The 24390-nt window shown below is 53.5% G+C and overlaps 1 protein-coding gene across 4 annotated transcripts in view; it reads left to right on the top strand.

The window, feature by feature from the left end:
* Positions 1-24390, top strand: part of RAB11FIP3 (RAB11 family interacting protein 3) — a 73696-nt gene that overhangs the window by 20983 nt on the left and 28323 nt on the right. For 2 of the 4 annotated variants that reach the window (XM_063414271.1, XM_063414274.1), the window contains exon 3: positions 14950-15041. In XM_063414271.1, the coding sequence (XP_063270341.1) occupies positions 14950-15041 (92 nt within the window). Of the gene's footprint in view, positions 1-14613; positions 14832-14949; positions 15042-22220; positions 22341-24390 lie in introns of those variants that run through there. The other 2 variants (XM_063414272.1, XM_063414273.1) reach the window with 2 other exon arrangements.

The raw sequence follows: 24390 nt of genomic DNA, 5'->3' as shown, positions 1-24390 counted from the left end.
CAGGCCCTGGCACAGGGTGCCCAGAGCAGCTGTGGCTGTCCCTGGATCCCTGGCAGTGTCCAAGGCCTGGCTGGACAGGGCTTGGAGCAGCCTGGGATGGTGGAAGGTGTTGGGGTTTGAATGGGATGAGCTTTGAGCTCCCTTCCCACCCAAACCACTACAGATTATTTGAGCTTGGGACTGCAGTGTTCTGTGGCAGCTCCCAAGGCTCCTGGGGTAGCCTGACCAATTCCCAGCTGCCAGGCAGCAGGAGGAACTGCAGCACACTATTAATTTGTAATAAATTGCCTTTGGAGCAGAGTGTTTGTAAAAGCCCAGGCTCGTGTTTCTCCTCAATAATTCATCACTTTGGTGTTGTGTTCTATTAATTGAATGGGAAAAGGAGATCCAGGCAAAGCTTTTAGGGTCTCTGTTTATTAAATGTGAAGGAGATTGATATGTGTTTATTACAGTGGTTAGGAATGGCTATAACCATTAACTGGTTATAAAAGAAGCCCAGGGCAGAGAGCAGAGGAGGTTCTTTCAGTCTCACAGCTGAGCATTGCTCACATTGAAGCAATCTGAGGGATTTGCTGCTGCTCTTGAGACAGTCAATATTGATCATCCCTTTGTAACCAAAGCAGAGGTCATGCTGCTGGTGGGTGTCCCTTTTAACGAGGTTTGTTAATTAGCCAGGCCTATTTTTAGCCAGGGAATGTTCTGCTGGATTTCTTGGTGCTCTGTAATTCTTGGGTCAGTCAGACACCAGTGAGAGTTGGTGTGAGTTTGGACCTTTTGGTGTTTGTGCTAATGCAGAGTTTATTTCTGAGGATGTTCCACTCTCCTCTCCCTGGCCCATCTCTGGAGAATTCCCTTAGGAGAGCAGCTGGGATTTGCCTGGAGCCTGGCAAGCTGAAGGTGCACTTACAAGCCCAGCCAAATTTCCTCTGTCAGCTGCATTTCTCACAACTGCTTTCGTGTCCTCTTGGCCTTTACATGCAGGATGCTGAGCTCCCTGTCCTGTCCCACTGCCTGAGGAACAGGCTGGTCCAAGGCTCCTGGTGCTTGCTTTGCCTCCAGCATGGAGCAAGAGCCACTGCAGCTCTCACACCAAGCCCCAGTGCCACGTCCCCACTGCCACGGGCCAGCTCTGGTCTCTGTCTGGCCAGGTAATGCTGACTGTGAGGGGACAGAGCAAAGGCATTTGCATTTGAGGCTTCAAGGAGAGGTTTTAGCCACTCGTGGCTGCCTTCTGCCCTCCCCAAAGTGCAGGCTGGATTGGGGAAGCATGGTTCTCATGGATTTATTGATGCCTGCATTGTGTGGATGGCAAGGAGTGCTTCCAGAGGGTTTCCCTGCTGTGGGAAGTGCTGAGCCTGTGGCTCTCAGGTGGCTGAGCTCTGTTCTCAGACCCAGGGACTGTGGGGACAGAGGTGCTGCTGGGACAGGTTCAGCTCCCCATGGTCTGCTGTGTTCCAGCCCTCCCTGCTCCACAAGGAGTGGATTCCCTGCTTTTTAAATCCATGTGAATGGTGCCTGAGTGACTGGCCGGTCTGCCCAGCAGAGGGGGAAGTGTGGATCCAACACTGGCAGCATGTCAAGGGGGATAAATAACTCTGAGAAGTGGAATTTCATGGCCTCAGATTGTAAAATTTGAGAAACTGATAATGGAGGGAAGGCAGTAATGAAGGAGAGTATGATGCTTAAAAAAGCTGGGTTTTGAGGCCTGGAGAATTCCCAGCCAGAGGAAGACCTGGTGCATCTGGCTACCATCAGTGAGATCCAAGGGAAAAGAAACAGGAGGGAGCCAGTGTGACTGCTGCAGTCATCACAGTGAGGAGCTCTGCTCATGGAGGATCTCCTCAGGGAGAAAAGGAACCAGGGATTGCATCCCAGCCCCTTGGAAAACTCAGCCTGGGAGTGATGAGCCTGTTTGTGTGGCAAGGAGCTGCCCTGGGGTGGGGGCAGTGAGATGGGGTCTGGAATCACAAGCTGAGGTGCCTGGACCAAGGAGCAGCTCTGCTCCTCTGTCCTGGATGCAGGAGCAGCTGGAGAGGGGAGTTTTGTGGCAGACATGAAGGATGGGCTGGATCAGCCACAGCTGGATGCAGGCACACAACCAGGCCTGTCCAGATTCCTTCCCTTGCCAAGGTATTGAAAACCTTTTAAGCTTCAGACACTTGGTTTTTCTGCAGGGGTCTCTCATTGCTCAGCAAGACAAACTGAACATCTCTCTGCTCACACTGGAGCTCACAAGGGTAAGGAGCAATTTGTGTCATTCCCACACATCCTCGAAGCTGAAGCATCTGTAACATGTGTCTTCCAGGAGCAGCCTGCTGGAAAGGGCTCTGGGAGGTGCCCCTGCACACAGGGAAGGGGACTCTGGAGGTGTCAGCAGTTTAAGGAACCTCTTGCCAGGCAGGGAAAGGTGCATTCCTGGAGCTCCCAGCTTCATCCACCCCTTCTGCCTTGGCTTCTGATCCCTGAACAAAGGGGCCCCTGTGCACTGAGAACAGACAGTGCATCCACTGAGAGTGGATGTGTCCAGGAGCTCAGGGGAGGGCCCAAGGATGGAAATAGTCACATCTCTTTTATTTATTATTGTTTATTTTTAAAATGCTTCAACTAAAAGCCCTTTGGATTTGGGGAGATGGAAAATCCAGCTCAAGAGCCAACACCCAAACCTGGAAGCTCTAAGAGAGTTCCTGTTTGCAGGGAGGAAGACCTGGGAGACCCCAGCAGTGCCAGCTTTGGAGGAGGTGGATCAGGAATCCACTGTGCCAAAGGAAACATACTCTGGGGGCTGAATGAGAGGCCTGGAGCAGGAGGAGCATCTCCAGCTCCCCAGAGGCACTTGCAAAGGAAGGGAGGGAAAAGCCTGGAGCTGGGAAGCTGGAGCAGACAGGGAAGGATGCTGAGTAGCAAATACAGGGCTGGGGGGTCAGGCTGTGGCTCTGCCTGGAGCCTGTGTGGGAGCACCACGCTGTTCCTAATTGGAGCTGGCAGCAGGAATTGCTGTTGGGATGAGCCTTTGTGGGGCTGCAGCTCTCCCGTCCCGGGAGCACCCCTGGGAGGATCTCAGGGGGCGTTTCCACCATTTCTGCAGCTGTGTCCAGAAAGGTTGGTGAGCTCCTGAGTGTCAGCTGGGGATTTCCTGAGAGGAAAGCCCACATCCAGCCCTTCTCCAAATGACAGATGTGAGTGTTGGACCTTAAAGTCTTAGAGCCAGGAGGGAGCTGCACCCCAGCTCCCCAAAGCAGATCTGAGGAGTCACCCCACATGCAGGCTGTGTTCCACATTCCCTGCTCCCACTGCTCTGTCTCTCGGCGGTGCCTCGGGATCTGACAGTGCTCAGGTGCCACTCGGTGCCACTCGGTGCCACTCAGTGCCACTCAGAGCCACTGCTGGGCAGCACGTGGTGGCTCGGGATGGGTCTGGGAGAGCCAGGCTGGCTGCCCTGGTGACCCGGACCCCGCTGGCTCCGTGGGGCGTTCCAAGGTGTTGGATATCCGGTAACCCCCTGTTTGCTTTGTGTGGAGGTTTTTTTCCCCCCTCTGTAGGATCTGCATTGCAGATGGCTTTTGCTACGCAAAAGGAAAGCTTCCCTTGCCCAGGGATAATTCCAGAAGCCAAAGCTTGCATTCTTTTGCAGTCCCAACCCCGCAGTTATTTCTGGGGCTGTCTGTGTGCATCCTCGGCGCTCTCTGCCCCACCTGGGTGCTGGAATTGCAGTGGATTTGCAACAGGCCACTGCTGACACCTGAACACGAGCTCTCAGCGGGGGTGGCCAGGCCCAATTGAATATTCCAGGCGTTTGCTTTTTAAAAGGAAAGCCTTGCCCAAGGCTCAGCAGATGGAAGCAGAGCTCGTGTGCACGTTTGACTAAACTCGGTGAGTATCTGGCACCGCTTTGAGCACTTCCTACGTTCCCCTCGGATCTGCTGATCCCTGGATTCATGCAGCACTGCTGCAGTGGAGACCTTCCCGCTGCTCCTGCCTCTTCCTAACCCTGGGTAAACCATCTTCCACAGGGACACAGCTCCTTTGATGGCTGAAGGTAGGACAGATGCCTCTTTGTGTACAGCTGGCGTGCGGGGAATGGGGGCTGCCGTGAATGGGAAATCAAGATTGATTCATGAGCGAGAATAAACCCCAAATTGCTCTCATTATGTCTTCTGCTTTTTTTTTGCCTTTGCATCTTGCTGTGCTCTGGCAGATCCATATGGATGTGCTGCACATACTGCTGGTGGGGATAAGGACTTTAGGAAGATGAGTGTTAATTCTGAAAGAAATGGAGAATTAAATGGCTCTTTAAAATTTATATGGATACTTGAAAAAATATAATCCCTGTGCTGTTTTTGGGAGCTCAGGGTTCTGCTCATCTCTGGTGCAGGAGGATGATTGTAGCACTAGGATTGTGCCAGTCAAGTTTGGGGTCCACATGCTCATCTCTGCCCCCTTCTGCCAGGGACAGGAGCAGCCAAGGCTTTCTTGGAATTAATTTGGATTTTTTCCCTTGAAATAGTGGCACTTAGAGGGTTGTATTGGAAACCACTGGGCCTGCTCATAGAAATGTGTGAGTGCTGGGGTTCTTTAGCCTGGAGAAAAGGAGGCTCGGGGGGGGAACTTGTGGCTCTGCACAACTCCTGACAGGAGGGGACAGCCAGGAGGGTCAGGCTCTGCTCCCAGGGAACAGGGACAGGAGGAGAGGGAACGGCCTCAAGCTGTGCTAGGGGGAGGTCAGGTTGGACATCAGGAGAAATTCCCTCATGGAAAGGGTGGCCAGTCATTGGAAGGGGCTGCCTAGGTGGGTGTTGTAGTCCTCATCCCTGGAGATGTCCAGGGAAAGCCTGGATGTGGCACTCAGTGCTCTGGGCTGGTGACAAGGTGGGCACCGGGCGCAGATTGGACTGGATGATGTCAGAGGTCTTCCCAGACTCAGTGATTCTGGGATTCGGGGATTCTGTTGAGTCTGTGTAACTCTGTGCTCACAGCAAATGGGAAATTAGGAGCTGAGCTGAGGGAGGGATGGAGCTGAGCTGCTCTGGGGGTGCTCTGTGGTCACAAGGACCCGGGTCTGTCTCCATCCTTCTCCTGACAGGAGAGTTGGGTGTACCCAGGGCATAGACACCCCTCTGTGAGGGGCTGCTCCTCTGTGTGGAGTTGCAAACAGCAGCACTAAGCAGGTGCGAATCCAGCCCAGCTGGAGGCTGTTCCAGGGTAGAACAGGACACAGGTACAGCCCCAGGGCAGGGACATTGAGGTGGGTGCTCCTTTCCTCCAGCCCCAGTGTCCTTGGAGAAGAAAAGTCTCTCTTCTGCTCCCAGGAGCCCCAAAATGCTCCTGTGTGTGTGGAGAACTTTCTCTCCAGCTGTGCAGCCCCCAGGATCCAGCAGATCCTGGCTGCAGGCCTCTTCCCCATGGCAGTGTGAGCAGGGAGCCTTGGGCGAGCGGGGATAATTTTTTGTTCCCCTTGGAAGCTGAAGCAATTGCTGAGAGAGAGGAGGTGTGGAGCAGCTGGGAGTGGACCCACAGATCACACAGTTCTCGAGCTCTTTTAGGTCACTACTTCTGCTATAATACAGACATAGAATCATTTAGGTTGGAAATGTCCTTTAGAATCACTGAATCCAACCATTAATGGACTGGATCTAATAACAATATACCAGCGCAAGGACTTGGATGCTGATGGGGGGGCCACTTCTGGCTCAGCAGAGCAGTTTTGTAGCTTGCATTTCTCTTTTGATTTCCATAAACACTTGTTTGTATTGAATTTATCAATGTGGCAGCTGGGTGAAGGGTGACACGCGGGGAGAGGCTGCTGTGCTCCGGGTGCTCCGTGGCTGAGAGGGAGCTGTGCTTCCCAAAAGCAGCCTGGCAGATGACATACTGCATTGACCTACTTTCGGGAGAGGCGCAGAAGTGTTGGGAGAGAGCTGTGTCCGTGGGCAGCTCCGCGATGAGAGCAGCGAGGAATCGCTCGAACGCGCTGCCGGAAAACCGCGGCGAAGGCTCCGCGGCCCTGGGGCCAGGAACGGGAGATTGGCATGGGAATCTCTGCCCCTCTGAGAATTCCTTCTTTAGGAATCTCTCCCCTAATATGGATTCTTGCTTTGGAGCATATGCCTGAGAAATCTGGCGGTGTCCAGTCACCATCGTGGAGTGTAACAGGTCTGAAATACACTCTCAGTCCAAGGAAATTCTGGTTGAAAGCTGGGATTAAAGCTGGGATCAAATCCCCAAAGAATCACTGTTGGTTCAGCATTCCTTGGGGAGGAAAAGCATTGCTGTATAGCCAGATCCCGTGGAAATCAAAGCTAATTCCAGAATGGAGAGACTTCCATGTGTCCTGAAACCTGTGGTGGCTTTTTGACCCACAGACCATAACTCAACCTGATAAAGACAAATCTGATACCCAGAAGAAAGCAAATTTTTCTGGGAAAGGAGGATAAAACCCACTGCAGGGACTACTTGTTTTCCCAGAAAGATGAAAATAGGGAGCAGTGCTTTATGGGAGCTTTGGAACAGTTCTTAGCATGCTCTTCTACGGAGATGACGACTAAAGCGAAAACAGAGGCTGTTAAATAACATTTCTCCTCTTCCATCTGCTGCCTCTGTTTCTCCATTGCAGGGTTCCCTTTGTGGGCCATGCTGTTTTCCTCCACATCTGGTGCTGGGAATGCTTTTGGGAGCTGGGCTGGCCTGCGGTTTGGGGAGTGTGTGGGAGGAGGCTGGGCTGGGCTGGGCCGGGCCGGGCCGGGCCGGGCCAGGCTGGGTTGGGTTGGTGGCTCCACGGGGGTGTGGGGGGTGGTTTCTGTCCTGCCTGTTCTGCTGTCTCAGGTTTGGATGTTAGTCCTGAGTGAGGGATTGTGCATGCCTGGATCAGCCCGGGAAGGTGGGGAATGTGTCCTCCCTCCTGAGCAGGAGCACCTGGACAGGGATCAGGGGATCCCTGCCCCAGCTTGGGTGAAGGAGAGTGGAGCCAGCACCCTGCAGAGCTGTCAGCTCGTTTCTCCTGAGGAATCCAGTCAATCCGGAGTTATTAACAAAGGGATAATTACTCACCTAGGACTTCTGCTCCTCCCTGCCCGGCTCTGTCACAGCCTGGGGGCTGGTGACTGCACTGGGTGGCCTGGCAGCCCTGTGACACCCTGCCAGGTGGATGTGGCAGAAGCTTTGTTCTGCAGAGCGTTTCCTTGGACAGGAGAGGCCGTGTGTGATGTGGATTTCCTGGGAAATCCGTGCTGATGGTGAAGCAGCTGGGTGGGTGAGCAGCAGGTGGACAGTTCCATTGGGCATCCATACATTGGGAAAAAACAATTTTCCCAATTCTCTGCTGTTCTGGCTGAGCACAGCGCACATTATTTCACTCCCAGCTCACATTATCTCACTCCCATTCTGCCCATCGCAGGCTGTGTCCTCTCCTGGGCTGGTCCCTGTGTCCTTCAATGTCTTTCTCCTTCAGGATCCTCTTTTCCAAGCTCGTACAGTCCAAACAGCTCCTGTAAATCACTGGGCAGTTTATTCCTCCTTAGAATAGGAAGGACTTCTGCTAACGAGGCAATAAGAATTTTTATTAATGTAGTTAATAACTATAGAGAGCTCTGTAATTAGAGCAGAGATGATGTGACAGCTTCTAATAAAAACACCCCTGATGAGGAACTACGCAATGACATGTTTGGACATTGCTTCCATGTTTGGAATTGATGATCTTTGAGGTCTTCTCCAACTTGAGCAATTCTGTTTGTCACCTCTGAGGCCCTCAGTGCCTTCCTGCAGCCCTTGTACTCTGGATTGAAAAGGTCCAATTCCTTCCTGTGCTCCTTCTCCTGCAGGGGAGTGGTCAGGCACAAATAACAGCTGAAAAAAGGATCAAACCCAAATTTTACAGGACCCCCCCCTCCATGATTTTGTTTTATTTTGGGTGATGTTTCCTGTACAGAAGCCAGTTAGAGAAAAAGCACTTTAAAGAATGCAGCTCCCCTCTCCTTCAGTGACAAGTGGGACATGGTTTGGCTCTGTTTCCAAGGGATTTTCTGGCAATGTAGGGGGAGAAATAGGGAAGGGGATTCAAACACGTGCCTTCAGGAGCACATGTTTTCCTGTTACTCTGCAGAGCTTTTAAGGAATTTTGGAGGACTGGGACTCCACACTGCTCTACTATGGCCAAGCAGCAGGAGGGCACAGGGGCTGCTCCACCCTCCCTGTAACACACAGGACAGTTTTGAGCAGCATAATCATCATTTGCAAGAGATAGCTCAGAACTGTTGAACACCACCTTGGCGAGAATTCTTCCTGCATGTGTAGTTTAGTGCCTCTCCTCGTATGTATTTTCTGTCTCCAATTTCCCCTAAAGTCGGGCTGGGTTCTGGTCAGGACCTAGAGGCCAAGTCTGAGATCAGAGGCTTTATAAATAAATTTATAAATCATTTTCACTGGTGATTTTGCAGCTATGTTGTTGAGGTTGGAGCCTAGGCTGGAGCAGGGGGTGTCTGTAGCCTCTGCCCAGGCTCACAGCTCTCCTGCCCATCATGTCTTTTCCAGAGGCAGGTGGGTGGTTCTGATCCAAACCACTTCCCAGGGCTCAGTGACAGCTTTGGGGAGGCTTGGCATTAATTGTGGTCAGATTTTTGTGTGGCAAGTGGAGGGCAGAAGTGGCAAATGAGACCTGACTGACAAATACTAATGCCTGCATGTTGATGGAAGTGCTGTGGGTGTTGATGTGTTCCCTTTAATCCTTGTGGGTCTGGAAGCTGTGCCTGGACCCACACAGGCATTGCTCTGATAATGAAATTCAGCCATGCTTGGAGGTAAGGACATTGTGAGCATTTCCTAGGCACAGGATTGGAAGCTCTGAGCTGGGGAGGATTGAACTGGGCTTAACTCTAATCTGACTTCTTGTGGGAGCTTTGAGCTGAAAGGCTGAAGCCTTCAGGATGGGATGGTGGCATTCAGTCAGTCCTGTGGAACTGCCTGGTTTTTACCTGTGTTATTTGGGGTGTCGCAACCTCTGCTCTATTTGAACTCCTGAATCAAGGTTCTCTTTAATTTTATTTTGCTTGTGGGACAGTCTTACCTAAAAGGTGCCACTCTTCCTCTGTGAGTTCCCAAGTGTGGAGCATCTCAAGGAGTTTCTGCTTCAGGGTTCTCAAACCCCTGACAGGAGAGTGGGCACTGGGTGTCCCCAGGGTTGTGTCAGCACTGATGTGCTCCTGGAAGCTGCCTTGGGTGTTCTGCTGGTTCACAGTCCCATGAGCTCCTTCAAGAGGTCCTGCCTCAGTCTCTTCACAGAGCAGGGAGTTGAGGGACATGGGGTAGTGGTGAGCTTTGCAGTGCTGGGTTAATGGTTGGACCCGATGATCTTGGAGCTTTTCCAGCCTTAATGATTCTGTGATCTCTGTGTAAAAAATCCAGCTGACTTTCCAGAAGTGTAGAGATTTGGAAGCAGAAGGAGTGAAGGAGCTGGAGGATATCAGGAGGTTTCTTCACCAGCAGCAAGTGCTATTTTGGAGGGTCAGTCTCTCCATCAGAAAGTGGCTCCAAGCCATTTCCTGGTGGCCACGGCCAGCACCTCATTTTCCACACCTCCAGCAGTGAGCCTTTGCTCCCAGCTGGCACAAGCCTGCAGGAATCTGAGCTGGTCTTGGTGACTGGCACACACTGAAAAGACCACTCAGATTGCTGGCAATTAAAAATGAGATGCCGTGTTTTAAACTCAGCACAAAATACAGGTGTTAAACTCAGCACAAATTCCAGGTGCCAGTGGTGGCCCCCTGGTCCATCTCCGAGGCAGAGGCACACTGGGCCTCTGAGAGGAAGGGAAAGCAGCTGGATTTGTGCTTCCAAAGGGCTTGGATGCCATGAAGTTCATTCCTTTCCCGATGGCTTTCCATGGTGTGTGTGAAGGAGGCTGCAGGGCTGTGCCGTAGGAAGGGGATCAGAAGGAATGCGTGATGAGGCCCAGTTGGTGAGCAGTGATGCTCAGGAAATGAGGGACTGCTGAAGAGCATTAGCCAGCGTTGTGTAAGCAACCTTAATTCTGCCACTGCCTCCCTGGGAGCCTGGGCTGCCGCTTGCTCCGTCCCCTGTGGCATTTTGGGCTGGGAAATGGTAGTTTTCAGTAAGTGCTCCTGTTCTGTTGGCCCATCTCTGGGGGGAGCTGAGCTACAAGGAAAGCAGGGAGCAGAAAGCTGCTCTGTTATGGCAGCATCAGATTATAAATGTACTCCTGGGCCACTTTGGGGAAGGAAAAGGTGGGTGAGTGGGATTGGTGCTGGCTTTATCCTACAGGGATCACACCACATGGGTGCTTAAGCACAAGACCATGAGCTGCCTCTGGGAATATTGGATAATGGCTTTCCCTGTGCAAGATCCTCCTAAACTCCTGCAACTTTTAAATACTTGGCTGTATGTCTCTTGTTTTCCAGCAGCATTCCCAGTAAGGGAGCTGGGTTTATATCACTTGTTCTCCCTGAAGCCAACCAGAACTTCATCCTGCTCGTTTTTGGGGTCTGTTTTATTCTGTGCCATTCAGGCAGGTTCCAAGCCTTATTCCCACACTCAGTAATGCAGCTCTGTGAGCTCACATAATCCATGCTGTTGGAATCACTCGGAGTTGGAGGCTCTGTGGCTTGCAGCAGTGTGTACAGTGTGTTGGCAGATGACTTAAATACTCCTGAAAGGCTGTTTTTCTGGGTCACTCCTATAGGAAGGCGATAAAACTGGCTCTGTATGACCCATGTGTCACTGCTTTACCCACAGCCCTTCACTCAAGGTGCCTTTTCACTGCGATCCTGCCTTCTGGAAGCAGTTTTTAGAATCTATTTCAGGAGCTTTATCCCAGAACTGCCGTTCCTGAGGGTTCCTGGGAGAGCCCAGGTGACTCTGGCACACCTGAGAGCTCTGAAGTTCAACAAGACATGGGAAGAGGTCTCATCCACCCCCATGGAGAGCCCATGGAATTATTTAGGTTGGGAAAGCCCTCTGAGATTATTGAGACCAACCATTCCCCCAGCACTGCCACACCCACCACTGACCCATGTCCCTAAGTGCCACATCCACACAGCTTTTAAATGGTGGCTTTCAGTGACAGGACAAGAGGAAACACCCTCAAGTTGTGCCAGGGGAGGTTTAGGTTGGATTCCTTCATGGAAAGGGAGGTCACGCACTGGGGCAGTGGTGGAGTCACCATCCCTGGAGGGATTTAAAAGCTGTGTGGATGTGGCACTTGGGGACATAGATTAGCAGTGGCCGTGGCAGTGCTGGGAGAACAGTTGGACTTGATGACTTTGGAGGGCTTTTCCAGCCTGAATGATTCCATGATTCTGTGATGGTTTAGCAGTAAAGCTGCCTGGAAGGTCTCTCAGAGCCTGATTTTTACCTTTAAGGATTTTGGATGTTTATGGATGTGACTGGACTGCCAGGGGGAGTGATGGATAGAACTGGAAGTGCAGGAGAAGCTGGTCATGGACCCTTGGAGGACAAAAGGCAGTCCCTGATGCCACCCCCAGCCCTGGGCAAAAGCTTGGGTTTGAGCAGAGTAGGGCAGAGGTGACTCCAAGTGTTGTGACCACATCAGCTCTCAGTGAGGAATGAGGAAAGAGAAAGGGATGGGTGTAAAGCAAGGAAAGGCTGCTTTGTGGTGTGAGGGGCAGGGAGAAGGGGTGTGAAGCAGAGCAGGGATCAGCTGGAATTTGACTTTGATGTCTGGGGGAGAGCAGAGGGAACGTGAGGGTCTGAGCTCAGCCTGTGCCACGGATTGGGGCGGTTCAGTGCTCTGCTGGTGGCCCACAGCCATCCCTGGCTCTGTTCCTGGTATGGGGGAGCAAACCCCTCCAGCTGTCACCACGTGGCTCCCTCTGCACCTGGGGACAGGGCTCTCCACATGGGGAGTGCCACTCCACACCAAAGGTCTCCGATTTTTTGGCTCCCAGGATTTTTTGGCTCTTTTGGGCAGGAATTTGCAAGCTTAATGTAGGCTGTTGTGCTGGCAGACTTGCAGGCAGGCTCTCCATGGCAACTCTCCCTATACACAAAGCACCATATGGCTTTTGGAGGGGGAGGGAATGAATCCAGCAGAAAAGTCAACCTTTGTTTGTGGTGCTGTTTGTCTTTGCTCTCTGGGACGCGTGGGGAGGTGGAAACTTGGAATGCTGGCTCCTGAGCATGGCTTGTGCTGGCCGTGCCACCACGAGGGTGCAGGTGACCTATCAGATGGCCTTTCCTGGATTTTTGCACTGGAATTTGCTGTGAAAATAAACCCATCGTACACAGAGACCCCCCTCTTTGGGCTGGGCTCTCTGCACACAGATGGAGCAACAAGGATCCCGTTCATCCCCATCAGCTTCATTCCCTGAAGGGCTGGGAAGGCTCCAGAGCCCCTGGTTTGGGCAGGAGCTGGGCAGGAGGCAGGTGATGGATGGCAGGAGCTGCCTGTGCCTGTGCTCTGCCCACACTTTATATCCCTCATTCCAAAGGGAAGCCTTCACTTGCCTGCAAATCCTCCCTTTTCAAGCCCCTCTGGAAGGACTGAGGAGAATAAATATCTTTATCTGTGTCTGTAGAAGAGTAGGAAGTGTTTATGTGTCTGCTTGGAGGGGGAGGAAAAGAAATGATGTGGGAATAAGGAGAAGTGAGCAGCCTGTGCCTTTGGGATGTGGTTCCAGGGGCTGCTGTGGGGTGCCAGCAGGATCACTGGAGCTGACCACTGCCTGTGTGTGCTGGTTGGCAGGAGAGGTGGCTGCCTGTCTCCTCTGGGTGGAGTGACACAAGTTGCCTTCCGGGAGTTTGGGTTTTGTTTTTCCACCAGACATGGGCAAAGGCTCCTCTTTGTGGCACCCACTGAGGTGAGCAGGTCACTGTCCCCATCCCCTCCCTGCTGTCAGCCAGGAGGTTCAAATCCCAAAATAGCACCAGGGATAATTAATGGGAAAACTCCTCCTGATTGTAGGCTCAGGTTCACGGGTGGAGCTGTGCAGGTGGGGACAGAGGGACATTTGAGGAGAGGGACAATGCCATCTTCAGATTATAGAATCATTAAGGCTGGAAAAGACCTCCAAGGTCATCAAGTCCAAGATCCTCCTGTGCTACCCCAATAGTCAGAGCAGGAGGTGGCCTTGCCCTGAGCAGGGTACCCGGGCAGCAGCATTTCCAGGTGAGTCCCAGGCCCTGCTCGGGCTTAGCAGCTGGAAGCAGCACCACTGCTGGGGCCATACTGGGACAGCAGTGGGATACTGAAGTCCTGAGCTGTGACCAAGAGCTGCAGCCTGTGTCCCTGCTGCAGCCCTGACCCTGTGGAGCACAGCACTGGGTCTGGTGCTGGAAAAGCAATTGGGGCATTCCTGGAGTGAATTCACAGCCTTGGGAGCCCCAGGCCCAGGTGAGGGATCATTTCTTGGTGCCACGTGTTCAACTTCTCCCACCCCAGGGAACCCTTCAGTCTGGTGGCTCCAGTCTCTGCTGGGTGCCCACCTGTGTCTGCAGTTAATGGGCAGCTGAGAGGCCCTGGGGATGGTGTTTAGGTGGGAGGTGTCGCTGCCGGCCTGAGTCCTTAATCAGAGATTCTCAGAATGCTTTGAGTTGGAAGACAACCCAAAGTTCAACTCATTCCACAGGCAGGGACAGCTTCCACTGTCCCAGGTTACTCCAAGCCCCATCAAACCCGGCCTTGGACACTTCCAGGATCCAGGGGCAGCCACAGCTGCTCTGGGCACCCTGTGCCAGGGCCTGCCCACCCTCCCAGGGAACAATTCCTTCCCAATATCCCATCCATCCCTGCCCTCTGGCAGTGGAAGCCATTCCCTGTGTCCTGTCACTCCATCCCTTGTCCCCAGTCCCTCTCCAGCTCTCCTGGAGCCCCTTTAGGCCTGGAAGGGGTTGAGGCGTCCCTGGATCCTTCTCCTCTCCAGGTGAACACTTCCAGTGCCTTGACCAACCCCTGATCCCTTGACCTTTTACCAGATGTATGAAATGACCACTAAGTGATTCCTTAATGGCCTTTCTTGATACCTGGAGAGGGCCTGTTCCTCTGGATGAGGCTGGCGCTGTCCCATCTGGGCGGCTGCCCAGGACAAAGGTGCCTGATGTGCCGCTGTGGGCGGCTCTGAAGGGCACAGAAAGGGGAGCCCTGGCCCTCCCCGGATCCCTGTGCATTCCCCGGCAGCGTGGCCAGCCGCCGCCTCCTCCTCCCGGCCCGGTTCCTGGGCAGCACCGGGCCGGTGCCGCAGCCATGGCAGCTCCGAGGCGTGTGGGCTTGAGGCCGGTGTTTATTTTGGGGCCGGTGTTTATTTTGGGACTGCAGCACCGCTCCTGATCTGGTGCTCTCAGCCTGCGATGTAGGCCGCGTGCCGGATCGGGCATTGGCTGCTGCCTGAGGGAGCGCGGGGAATTCGCGCTGCCTCCCTCGCTGGAAGGGCCGGCGGCGGTGCTGCAGACGGGCCTTGGGGCTGCCAGGAGGAATTCATTTTGAAGCCGTCTCGCTGCAAACGCGCTGTTTTTGCCGTGCCGGGCCGTGCGGGCGCTCCCGGCGCGTGTGGCCGCGGGAGGAGCCGAGGCTGCCTTGCCGCCGTTCCCATGGCGCTGCTGTCACACAGCCCGTGCGCTCCCTGCCCACAGCGGCGGTACTGCCTGCCGGGAGGGGGAAAGCGGCATGCGGGGAGCGGAGATCGGGGAGAAGCCGGGGGAAGGAATGGAGGGCGTGGAGGGGTAGGGATGGATCCAGGAGCCGGCCCCGCTGGAGCAGCAAGGTGCCTGGCAGGGTTTGTGGCAGGGAGAAGCCGCAGCCGCTGCCTTCCAGCGCCGGTGCGGGCGGGATGCCCGGGAGCAGAGGCCCTTCCTGAGGGCAGCAGGCACCGGTGCGTGCACACAGAGGCTCCTGTCCCACCGCTGTCCCGTCTCCCAAAGCCACCCTGGGCCTGAGCGTGCCGATTTCCCTCCCGGTGATCCCAACTGTGTGCTTGTTTCCCCCTGCAGACCCTGACAGCCAGCTGTATGATATGGGATATACCCCCGAGGAGGAAGCCCCGGCCTGTCCCGATGAGTTTGATGACTTCGTCACGTTTGAGGCAAGTATGAGCTCTGTTGATTCCCATAAATGTTGCACATTGGAGTGGGATTTGGGCATGGGGGCTGTGCCTGGGGAGAGGGGAGTTTGCTGTGACAGGGCTTAGGGATGCTTAACATGTAAAGAAAAATTCAGTCTCTGGGTGATGGGCCCACAGAACTTGCACCAAGAAATTGGTGCTGTTTAAGTTAAAATTGGTGTTGATAAAACAGAAAGAGCAGAGCACGGTGCCCCTTCCACGGTGGCTGGAAAGGGAGCCCCTTTCAGTGGTGACATACTGGTGACATGGGAAGGGGTCCTGCTGCTCATGGGTTTGTCTTCCTGCTGGAGTTTCTGACCCTGGAAAACCTGAGTTTGGTTTGGAGATGTACCAGCCAGGAGCCCACCTGTGAGGCACAGCAGAACAGTGGGATGTTGACATTTTGGTACTGTTTGGCCAGTAAAAGGCAGAGCAGAGGACAAAAATCTACATTTTCTCTCCATTCTTGGGCTTGATGAAGGTTGTTTCTCTGATTTGGGTTGTTTTCCTCTAGTTAAAGCCTCTGTGCCTTGGTTCCCTCCTGCATTCCTTGCCACAGGAGGATGTTGCAGCAGTGATCCTGCTGTTCCCAGCTGGAAAGAAGAGACCTCTTGTCTGTGTCTGGGGGTTTTGGGCTTGGCTTGGAAGGCTTCACCCATTCCTGCTTCCTGGAGCAGGAGCCTGGAGCCTGGAGCAGGAGGAGCTGCAGGTGCCTTGGGAGCAAAGGGATGGCTGGGTCCCTGTCCCACGTGGGGACTGAATCACTTCCCTCTGCTTTTTCTTTTCCAAACTTCTCTCTTCAGGGCTGTGACACCTGTGTCTTGGTAGCCTGGATGTTTTTGGGGTTGTCCTGTGCAGGACCAGGAGTTGGGCTCTGATCCTTGTGGACCCCTTCCCTCTCAGGATATTTATGATTCTTTGTGATTTTTATCACACTACATGTTGCTGGCAATGAGACTCCTGACCTGCTTTGTATTTGCATGCAAATATGTTTATTTATATCTGTGTGTGTTTTTGCTTGGTATAGTCTGTAGTGCATAATTTTGTCCCTGTGATTTCTTGATAAAAAGTTAATGATAGCCTGGGTGTCGGGCAGCTGGTCCTAAAATCATGGAATGATTTGGGTTGAAGGGACCTTAAAGCCCATCCAGTGCCACCCCCTGCCAGGGACAGGACAGGGACACCTCCCACTATCCCACATCATTCCAAGCCCTGTCCTACCTGGCCTTGGACACCTGCAGGGATCCAGGGGCAGCCACAGCTTCTCCAGGCAAGGTTGAATATTGGTTTATTTTTCCTTTTTGAAAGGTAGTTACAACCCCAGGAACAGCTGGGGAGAAGTGAGACAGGAGGGCAGGCAGGGAGATGGATTTCCATGTTTTGCATGTGGTGCAGGGTCACAAATGTGCATCTTTACGCTGGACTGAGCAGCGTGGAGGCTGTGACAGGCAAAGGCTTTCACATTTTGCTCCTCAGACCTGTGTCAAGGGACCATCTTGCCTGAGATTCCGAGTGGGGATGTTTTCCAAGGGCTAATTTAACATTGATGAGCTCTGTCAGCACTGGGAGCTATTCTGGGCAGCAATACCAACAAGGCAGGTGTGTGCCCCACTGGGATGAAATACTTCTGCTGCTGGGCCAGCCTTTCCTTGAAAAGACAAGGTGACCCAAAGGAAAAAGGTGATGAGTCCTGAAATCTCCTTTTCCATAAGACCTAAGTGGATTTTTATACTGAATTCAGTGTAGTCATCTAAAGGACAGCTCTACGTTTAACATGCCGGGGGAGAATTATCCCTGTTGTCTTGGATACACGATTTGAAATAATTTCCAGCCTGCCAGGATTTCGTAGAGGTTTAGCAAATGAGAACATGCTCGAGAAATACCACTCAGTCTTGGGAGTGTAAAAATAAACCGGAGTCTTGGGGCGAGGGGGTTTTTGTTCTCTTCTGGCTGAGCCGTGAGCTCCCAATGTGCCTTTTATCCCACACGTCCTGGAGTGCTGTGCCTTGGAAAGATGGAGCTGGCCCAGGGAGGGGGAAGCCGTGGCACAAAGCATCCTGCTGGGAGCAGCAAAGGTGTGTTCCTCACGGGAGCCCTGGAAAAGAGCTGGAGAGGGCTCCAGCAGACCCTTCTTCCTTAGGTGCAGCAGGATTCCATCAAGGCAAAGAACAGAATAAACAGCCGTTCCCAATAGCTATATTCCATCTTGCTTGGATTCTCCAGAAGAGATATGAGGGGGAAAAAAATCAACTTGCAAAGTGAAAACATCACCTTTCCTCAGAGTAAACTTCTCACTGCACCAGCAAACCAGCAGTTTGTGCCCTGGGATATCCCCATGTCAGCCCTGGGAAGATGCTGCACCAGGACACACAGCTAAACACACCCCAAAACACAACTGGGACACCTCAGGCACTGCGTGAGCCCCTCTGGCTGTGGCAGGGCCGTGGGGTCAAGTGGCACAGCTGGGATTTCTCCTCCCCTGTCACATCAGAGCTGAAGGAGTTGCTGCATTTGCAGAAGTGCTGGGAACAGTTGTGGTTACTGGACTGGAGCACTGGCTGTGGTCCCTCTTAAACAGCCCAAAATCCCCGTGGCTGGAGTGCTCAGCTCTTCCAAGTGCTGAGGTCTGACAGGGAGCTTTTCTCCTCAATGTTTGTTCAAACAAGTGTAAACAAGTGCTTTAAGCAGTCTTCAGGAAAATGTCTTCCCTTTGTTGATAAGGTTGCTCTGCTTGATGACTCATGTCCTCTTCTGGTGACTGTCATCAGGAGAGCTCAGCATCCATGGAGAACCCGGAGAGCCCAGAGCTGGGGACTTTGGCCAGTATTTGCTCTCCAGAGAGAACCACCAACACCAGCTTCCTCCAGGAGAAGGTTTTTGAGGGGGTCAGTGTGTGAACTCAGGAGTTTGTAGTGTTGGATACTCCCCAGTTCAGCCACTGGTGTGGCCCTGGATGTGCCATGGATCTCCTGGCTCCTGTTGCACCATTCCAGGAGTGTCCAGCAGACAGAGCTGTCAGTTAAGGTGCTTCCAAAGAGGATTTCTGCTCCCATGGCTCCACTGAGACAGCAGCTCCTGCAGCCATGTGGCTTCTTGTGCCTCCAGCTGGGCTTGCAGGGGGCTCATCCCAATGTCTCCAGCTCTTCTGTCACACATTGAAGAGGAACCTCATCCCTGTGCAGCCAGCTGGGAGCAGGGAGAGCATCACCTGGCTGGCATCACCTCCCAGTGTGTTCCTCCTGCCCCAGGTGGACCCGTGGTGGTTGCTGTGTGAGAAAACACCAAAAACTAATGACAGCTTTTCTGCTTTGCCAAAGTCACGTTGAAGGGAGCTTGGAGCTTTTCCATGTGGACACCTGAGCCCTGTTTTCCCCAGGCTGGGCTGGCACAGCTTGGCTGCTGACTGCCTGGAAGGTGGGAGTTCTCCTTGCCTCCCTTGCCGAGCTCCTGTGGAGCTCATGACTCAGTGCTGAGGCATAGGGCTCGTTTGGAATGCTCTGGGGGACAGGGAGGGGAATATGGAGTTCCATTTTCTTGGGGTCGTGGAATGATTAAGGCTGGACAAGCTCAACCATCAGCCCAGCACTGCAGGGATAGCCCCTGTGCCTTGCCCTAGGGTGAGGGCTCTGCCCCTCTGCTCTGCTCCTGGGGCAGGTGAGCCCCCTTGGGCAGTGCAGAGTGGGAAGGATGACTCTCAAAAAAGGAAAACGAGGCAAGAAAATGCTGGGATTAGGCTGGAATGGGCATGAAGATTTATAACTTTAGGTGGGCTGGAGGAGAGGTGGAGCCAGTGCTCTGTAAAGGCTGCCTGGAAGCACCATAAATATCCCAAACAGGGATTTTTAGCTCAGGGAGCTCTCGTTTTGGGCCAGCAAGGTTGGAGGAAGCTCTGGTTGAGCTCTGCAGGACAGGGCAGCCGTAAATCCTGCAGATGCAGTGCCTTGTGCAGGGCTGTTGCCATCTGCTGGGCAGCTGCTGTGGCTCCTCTTGGAAGCAGCCAGGAAAACACATTCTGCACAGCCACAAGAGGGGAATTTGGCTTTCCCTGGAACCTTCAGCTGCCCAGGCACATCCCCTCTGGCTATTGGTCTAGCAGGGAGCTGGAGATTGCATGAAGAGTGGTTCTGGGGAAGAAAATGGGAGTTGGGCAGGTCCCAAGTTTTGTGCATTTTGGGAGTAGGAGCTGCTCCTGGCTCTCCCAGCCTGCCTGCCTACAGGTGCAGCTGTGAGAACTCCAGCTCAGAATATTCCGTGACTTTCTGTGCAACACTGAGCAGCAGCTTTAAGGCCAACTCTGTGAAACTTTAACTCTGTTAAAGCCAGGATTTCATTCCATGTTGAGCAATTGAATTTAAGGCTTCTTTGAGGGCATAAATCACAGCGAGACCATTGAAATCCATGTTGCTGAGTTTCTCCAGCTTCTCAGAGCTTCTGCAAAGGGGACCAGGGACCTGCAGGGCCCCAGCTGTGTGTTGGAACACAGAAGCTGTTGTGGAAGCACGTGGGGGCTGGAGCTTGGCTGTGCATGAGCTGTGTCGCTGTCATTCCTCGTGCCTTGTGTTTTGCAGGGAGCCCACGTGGGGTGGTTGTGGGAGGCTGCTGCAGGCTCCTTGTGTCCCCTCCTAGTAGCCCTGTAGACCTTCTGAACCCTCCTTTCCTAGTACAGAATTCCCAGGAAGATGCTTGCCTTCCCGAAGGCAGAGCTGGGCCTGGTGAGCACAGAGCATTATAGGGCCCTGCTTTGTGATCTGTGGCATTTCAGGTGAGGTTTTTCCTCCTCTGCCTCTCCACACCACTGTTAGCACAGGGTGCGTGTCTGGCAGAGGCCAGCCAGGCTGAAGAGATGGGGCTGGGCTTTGTTACCTCCTCTGAGCTGTGCAAGGGGCTCAGAGCAGCAGGACAGACCTGGGTTCAGCTGTTCCCTGGCTGTCCTAGCCCAGGTGGGAAGGTTTGGTGGTTGGAATGGGGACATGGAGGTGAGAGCTCAAGTTTTCTGTACCACTGCCATTCCCACCTTGTGGAATGGCCTCAGTGGGCCTCTGGTCACAGGGCTGACCTGAAGGCACCATGAATGAAATGGCCACAAACCCCTCTCCAGGGGCTGGCTGCTGGAATTGGTGGTAAATTGTCCTGAACACCTGGTGGACTTGAAGTCTTGCAGGTGGCAGGATCTGCTGGGCTGTGGAATGTGACAGATGGGGTTCAGTGTCTGTTCACCTGTCCTTGGGGAAGCACATGGAGCCCTGAGCAATGTCCCCATGGTCCCCAAAGCCTTTCAGCCCCCTGCACCGAGAGATAAGGGGCCATGAGCCCTCTGGACAGCAAGTGAACAGTCCCATATTATCCTTGTATTCACAGAATCCTGGAATGGCTTATGTTGGAGGGAACCTTAAAGGCCATCCCATCCCACCCCCTGCCATGTCCAGGGACACCTCCCACCATCCCAGGTTGCTCCAGGCCCTGTCCAACCTGGCCTTGGGCACTGCCAGGGATCCAGGGGCAGCCATGGCTGCTCTGGGCACCCTGTGCCAAGGCCTGCCCACCCTCCCAGGGAACGATTCCTTCCCAATATCCCATCCATCCCTGCCTTCTGGCAGTGGGAAGCCATTCCCTGTGTCCTGTCCCTCCATCCCTTGTCCCCAGTCCCTCTCCAGCTCTCCTGGAGCCCCTTTAGGCCCTGGCAGGGGCTCTGAGCTCTCCCTGGATCCTTCTCCTCTCCAGGTGAGCACCCCCAGCTCTCCCAGCCTGGCTCCAGAGCAGAGGGGCTCCAAGTCAGTCCATGGTGATAATTTGATATGTTAAAGCCTGAAAATACCAAGGAAATTAATTAATTGTGTCGACTCTGAACTGTGTAGAGGGAAGTATGGGAGTGTAAATTGGACAGGCATGTCCCTGAAGGCAGGACCCAAGTGCAGGGCTGTGGTGAGAAATTTCTCTGCTGGTCAGAAAAGATCCAAGCTGAAGTGTTTGTCCTGTAGGAAATAGGCTGGAAGGAGTTTGGGAAACAAAGTCCTTGGAGCCTTATCTTGAACCACGAGCAGATTGTGTGAGCCTGGGAACATGGGAACCGGGCTGTGGGACACCGGGAAGCACCGGGAGGTGCAGGGGGGCAGCAGTGGAAGCAGAGGTGTCTCAGTAAGAGTTTGAGAAGTAAAACAGGCAAGTAATTGGTTTTAGTGTCTGATTTTGGGCTCTCATGGGAGTTCCAGATGTTCTCTGAGGTCCTGAGGCACCAGCAGAGCAGCAGGAGGGCTGTGACCTGCTCTGGAGGAGCAGATCCAGGCAGAGCTCGGGTTAAAGCATAACTCCTTCCTGCCGTGTTCCGAGCAGGAATTTGGGCTGGCCTGGACTCGGCTCAGCAGGTCAACTGCTTATCAAGGTACAGGACACTTGCAGGCAGTGCTGCTGAGCAGTGGCTCCTGCTCAGAGCTCTGCCTGTCAGGAAGGATGTGGCCCAGAGGACAACGAGGATAACCCAGAGGAAAAGGGGAAAACGTGCTTTGGGAAGGTAATGGAAGGAAATCAGTGTGTTTATGCTGGGTAGGCAGGTCTGAGGGAGCTGAAATATGTGAGGTTTCTGCAGACAGGAAACAGAAAACCAGAGAAAACCCTCAAAACTTGTGGGTGTGAGCAGTGCCGAGGCCTCCCTGTGCCGAGGCTGCCATGGGGAAGGGAAGAGCCCATGGATCAGCTCTCCACACTGCTGGCTCTGCTGGGCTGTCTGCAGGGAGCAGCTGCTTGGCTGAGAGCTCGGGCAGGGTGGCATGGGGCTGTTTGTAAACCTTCTTTAGGCTCAATATTGTCACTGCCTGCCGGAGATCACCCTCTGAGTCACCAAAAGTGCTTCTGACCTGCCCCTGGTGAGCAATCCAAGCTTTATTCATCCCTCTTTTTGTGGCTATAAGGAAGGAATTTGTCATTTAACGCTTAATTATTCACCAGAAACACCAGGAAGGCCGAGATAAACCTCGACAGGTCAGATTCAGCCTTTTTCTTTGGGGATGGATTCCTGGGAAGCGTGAGCACCTGGAGCGGGGCTCCCGAGACGTGGTGCTCTTATTCTGGAATTCAGGGGAGCGGGAGGAGGCTGCGGGCACACGGAGGGAAGTGCGCTGGAGCCGCTGCTCCTTATCGGCAGCTCGGGAACAAAAGGCGCTCTGTTGGGACTCGGCGGCTCTCTCCCTAAGCCTCCCGGCTCCCCTGGACTTTGCTTCCCTCCTGCCTCGCAGCACTGCTCCCGGAGCTGGCTCTGGCTCTGCAGGGGAGGTGATGTCTCCACAGGTGGGTTTTTGCGAGCTGACACTGAACGAGGAGGGATTGGATTTCCAGGGACCGTGCTCAGCCCCGGAGGTACCGGGAAGGGGCAGGTTGGGAACACACCTGAGTTTTTACATGGGCAGATCCGTCTGATTTTTTTATGTGGGAACTGTTTAGATGAAAACAGGAGTTTTAGATGGGATATTGGGAAGGAATTGTTCCCTGGGAGGGTGGGCAGGTCCTGGCACAGGGTGCCCAGAGCAGCTGTGGCTGCCCCTGGATTCCTGACAGTGTCCAAGGCCAGGCTGGACAGGGATTGGAGCAGCCTGGGATGGTGGAAGGTGTCCCTGCCATGGTAGAGGGGATTGGAACTGGGTAGAACTTAATTGTCCCTTCTAACCCAAACCAATCCATGATTGTGTGATTCCATGGGCTGTGGTGTAACTTCACACTTCTCTCTGCTGGGTCTCCCTGGGGGAGTTGGACCAGCAGGGATGGTGCCTGCTGGTTTTTGGGGTGTTGGGGACAGTGTGGTGTTTTGTGAGTTGGTTTTGGGTTTGTTTTTGGGCTGGGTATGTTTTGAATTTGCCCCAACAGGTACAGGTGTTTCTCTTGCCCAGCCTAGGGGTGATGGAGTGTAACAACCTGAGCTCCAGGAGCTGAGCTGTGAAAGCTGCCTTCACCCAGGGCTGAGCACAGGCTCCTTGGCTTCCCTGAAAAGCTGACAGTGCCCAGATCTGTGGGATGAGGGCAATACTGGGACCCAGCAGGGCCGTCCTCAAAGTGGCGTTCCAGAGGCTGAGCTACTCTGGGGTGTTCCAGGGCTTTGGGGTCAGCTGCATTAATGTGGGACTATAAACACAACCGTGTCCCTTCTCCCTGGCTCCCAGCCTTGCACTGTCACCGCTGCCTGGGCCACAGGATGTCCTTGGGGTGGCATTTTTGTAGCTGATGCATCTCCCCTCCATCCTGTGTGCAGTCAGCGCCAGATCCTTCAGACGCAGGCTCCCACTGCTGGGAAAAGAGTTGTTTTTCCTTTTCCTTGTCACTCACCTCCCCTCCCAACCTTCCAAGTGTTTGTGTCCAAGGACAGCAGAGCTTTGGGATGCCAGGGCAGCTCCAGGGACAGTCCTGCCTGGAAGGAACCTCCCTGGGAGCCAGACTTTGCCCTCCTTTCCAAGGCAACGCCTTGGCAGAGCTTGTGCTGAAGTTTTTGTCCCTGGCAGATCAAAGCTGAGCCTGTCCTGCAGGTGATTCCCCAGAATCCCTCTCCTCACACTGCAGCAGCTTTTTTTTTAATCCATATGGTTTTATAGCACTTTACAACATCTGATTAAGCAATCTTTACTCCCAGATGCCGGGAATGGATGAGCTGCTGCTGGGGAAGGCTCCTAAAGGCACCTCACCACCTCACGTGTCTCAGCAGGGCATGTTACACCATCCCAGTGCTGATTTCACCATTTATTTCCTTTCAGAAGCAGGAGTGCTCACCTGGAGTTTCCCTGAGCAGGCAGAGATGCCTCTGGGTGGCCCATGTCCTGTCAGCCAGGTGTGGCTCTGGGGAAATACCTGCTGGAGCTGGATTTGGGATTGGGAACCTCTGTCAAACTCTGATCCTGTTCCAGCTTGGAATTCTGCGTGTGCCCAAGTCCCAGTTTTAATGTCTGAGCTTTGCCTGAAGCACCTCAGGGTGTGTCTTATTAGATAAAAACTTAAAATGCACTGATATCCTGCTCTGAAGGTGGCATGGGTGTTCCTGGCAAGTCCTCTGGGGTGGTTGAAGCCCAGCGTGGCTGTCCTGAGCCCATGGATGTTTTAAAGGGTATTTGGCTTTTTTTTTAAGCTGGCAAAAATGTTTACTTTCTGCTCACAGGAAGGCAAAGCTGGCTGAAGGAGAGCTGTGGCAGGGGGGTTTGAAGGGTCAGTGCGCAAACCAGCTGCTCATGAGGCCATAAATAAGAACTTTCTGTACACTCACACTTGACCAGGGACAGAAATTTGGCTCTGTCAGGCATTTGGCAATACCTGAACCCCCTTGGTTTGCCTATCTCCTCCTGGCATCTCCTCTTGAGGT

Source organism: Prinia subflava, chromosome 17 (assembly GCF_021018805.1).
Source record: "Prinia subflava isolate CZ2003 ecotype Zambia chromosome 17, Cam_Psub_1.2, whole genome shotgun sequence".
Classification (NCBI taxonomy): domain Eukaryota; kingdom Metazoa; phylum Chordata; class Aves; order Passeriformes; family Cisticolidae; genus Prinia; species Prinia subflava.
The sequence above is the reverse complement of the archived record's forward strand: the minus strand, read 5'-3'. Positions and strand labels throughout refer to the sequence as shown.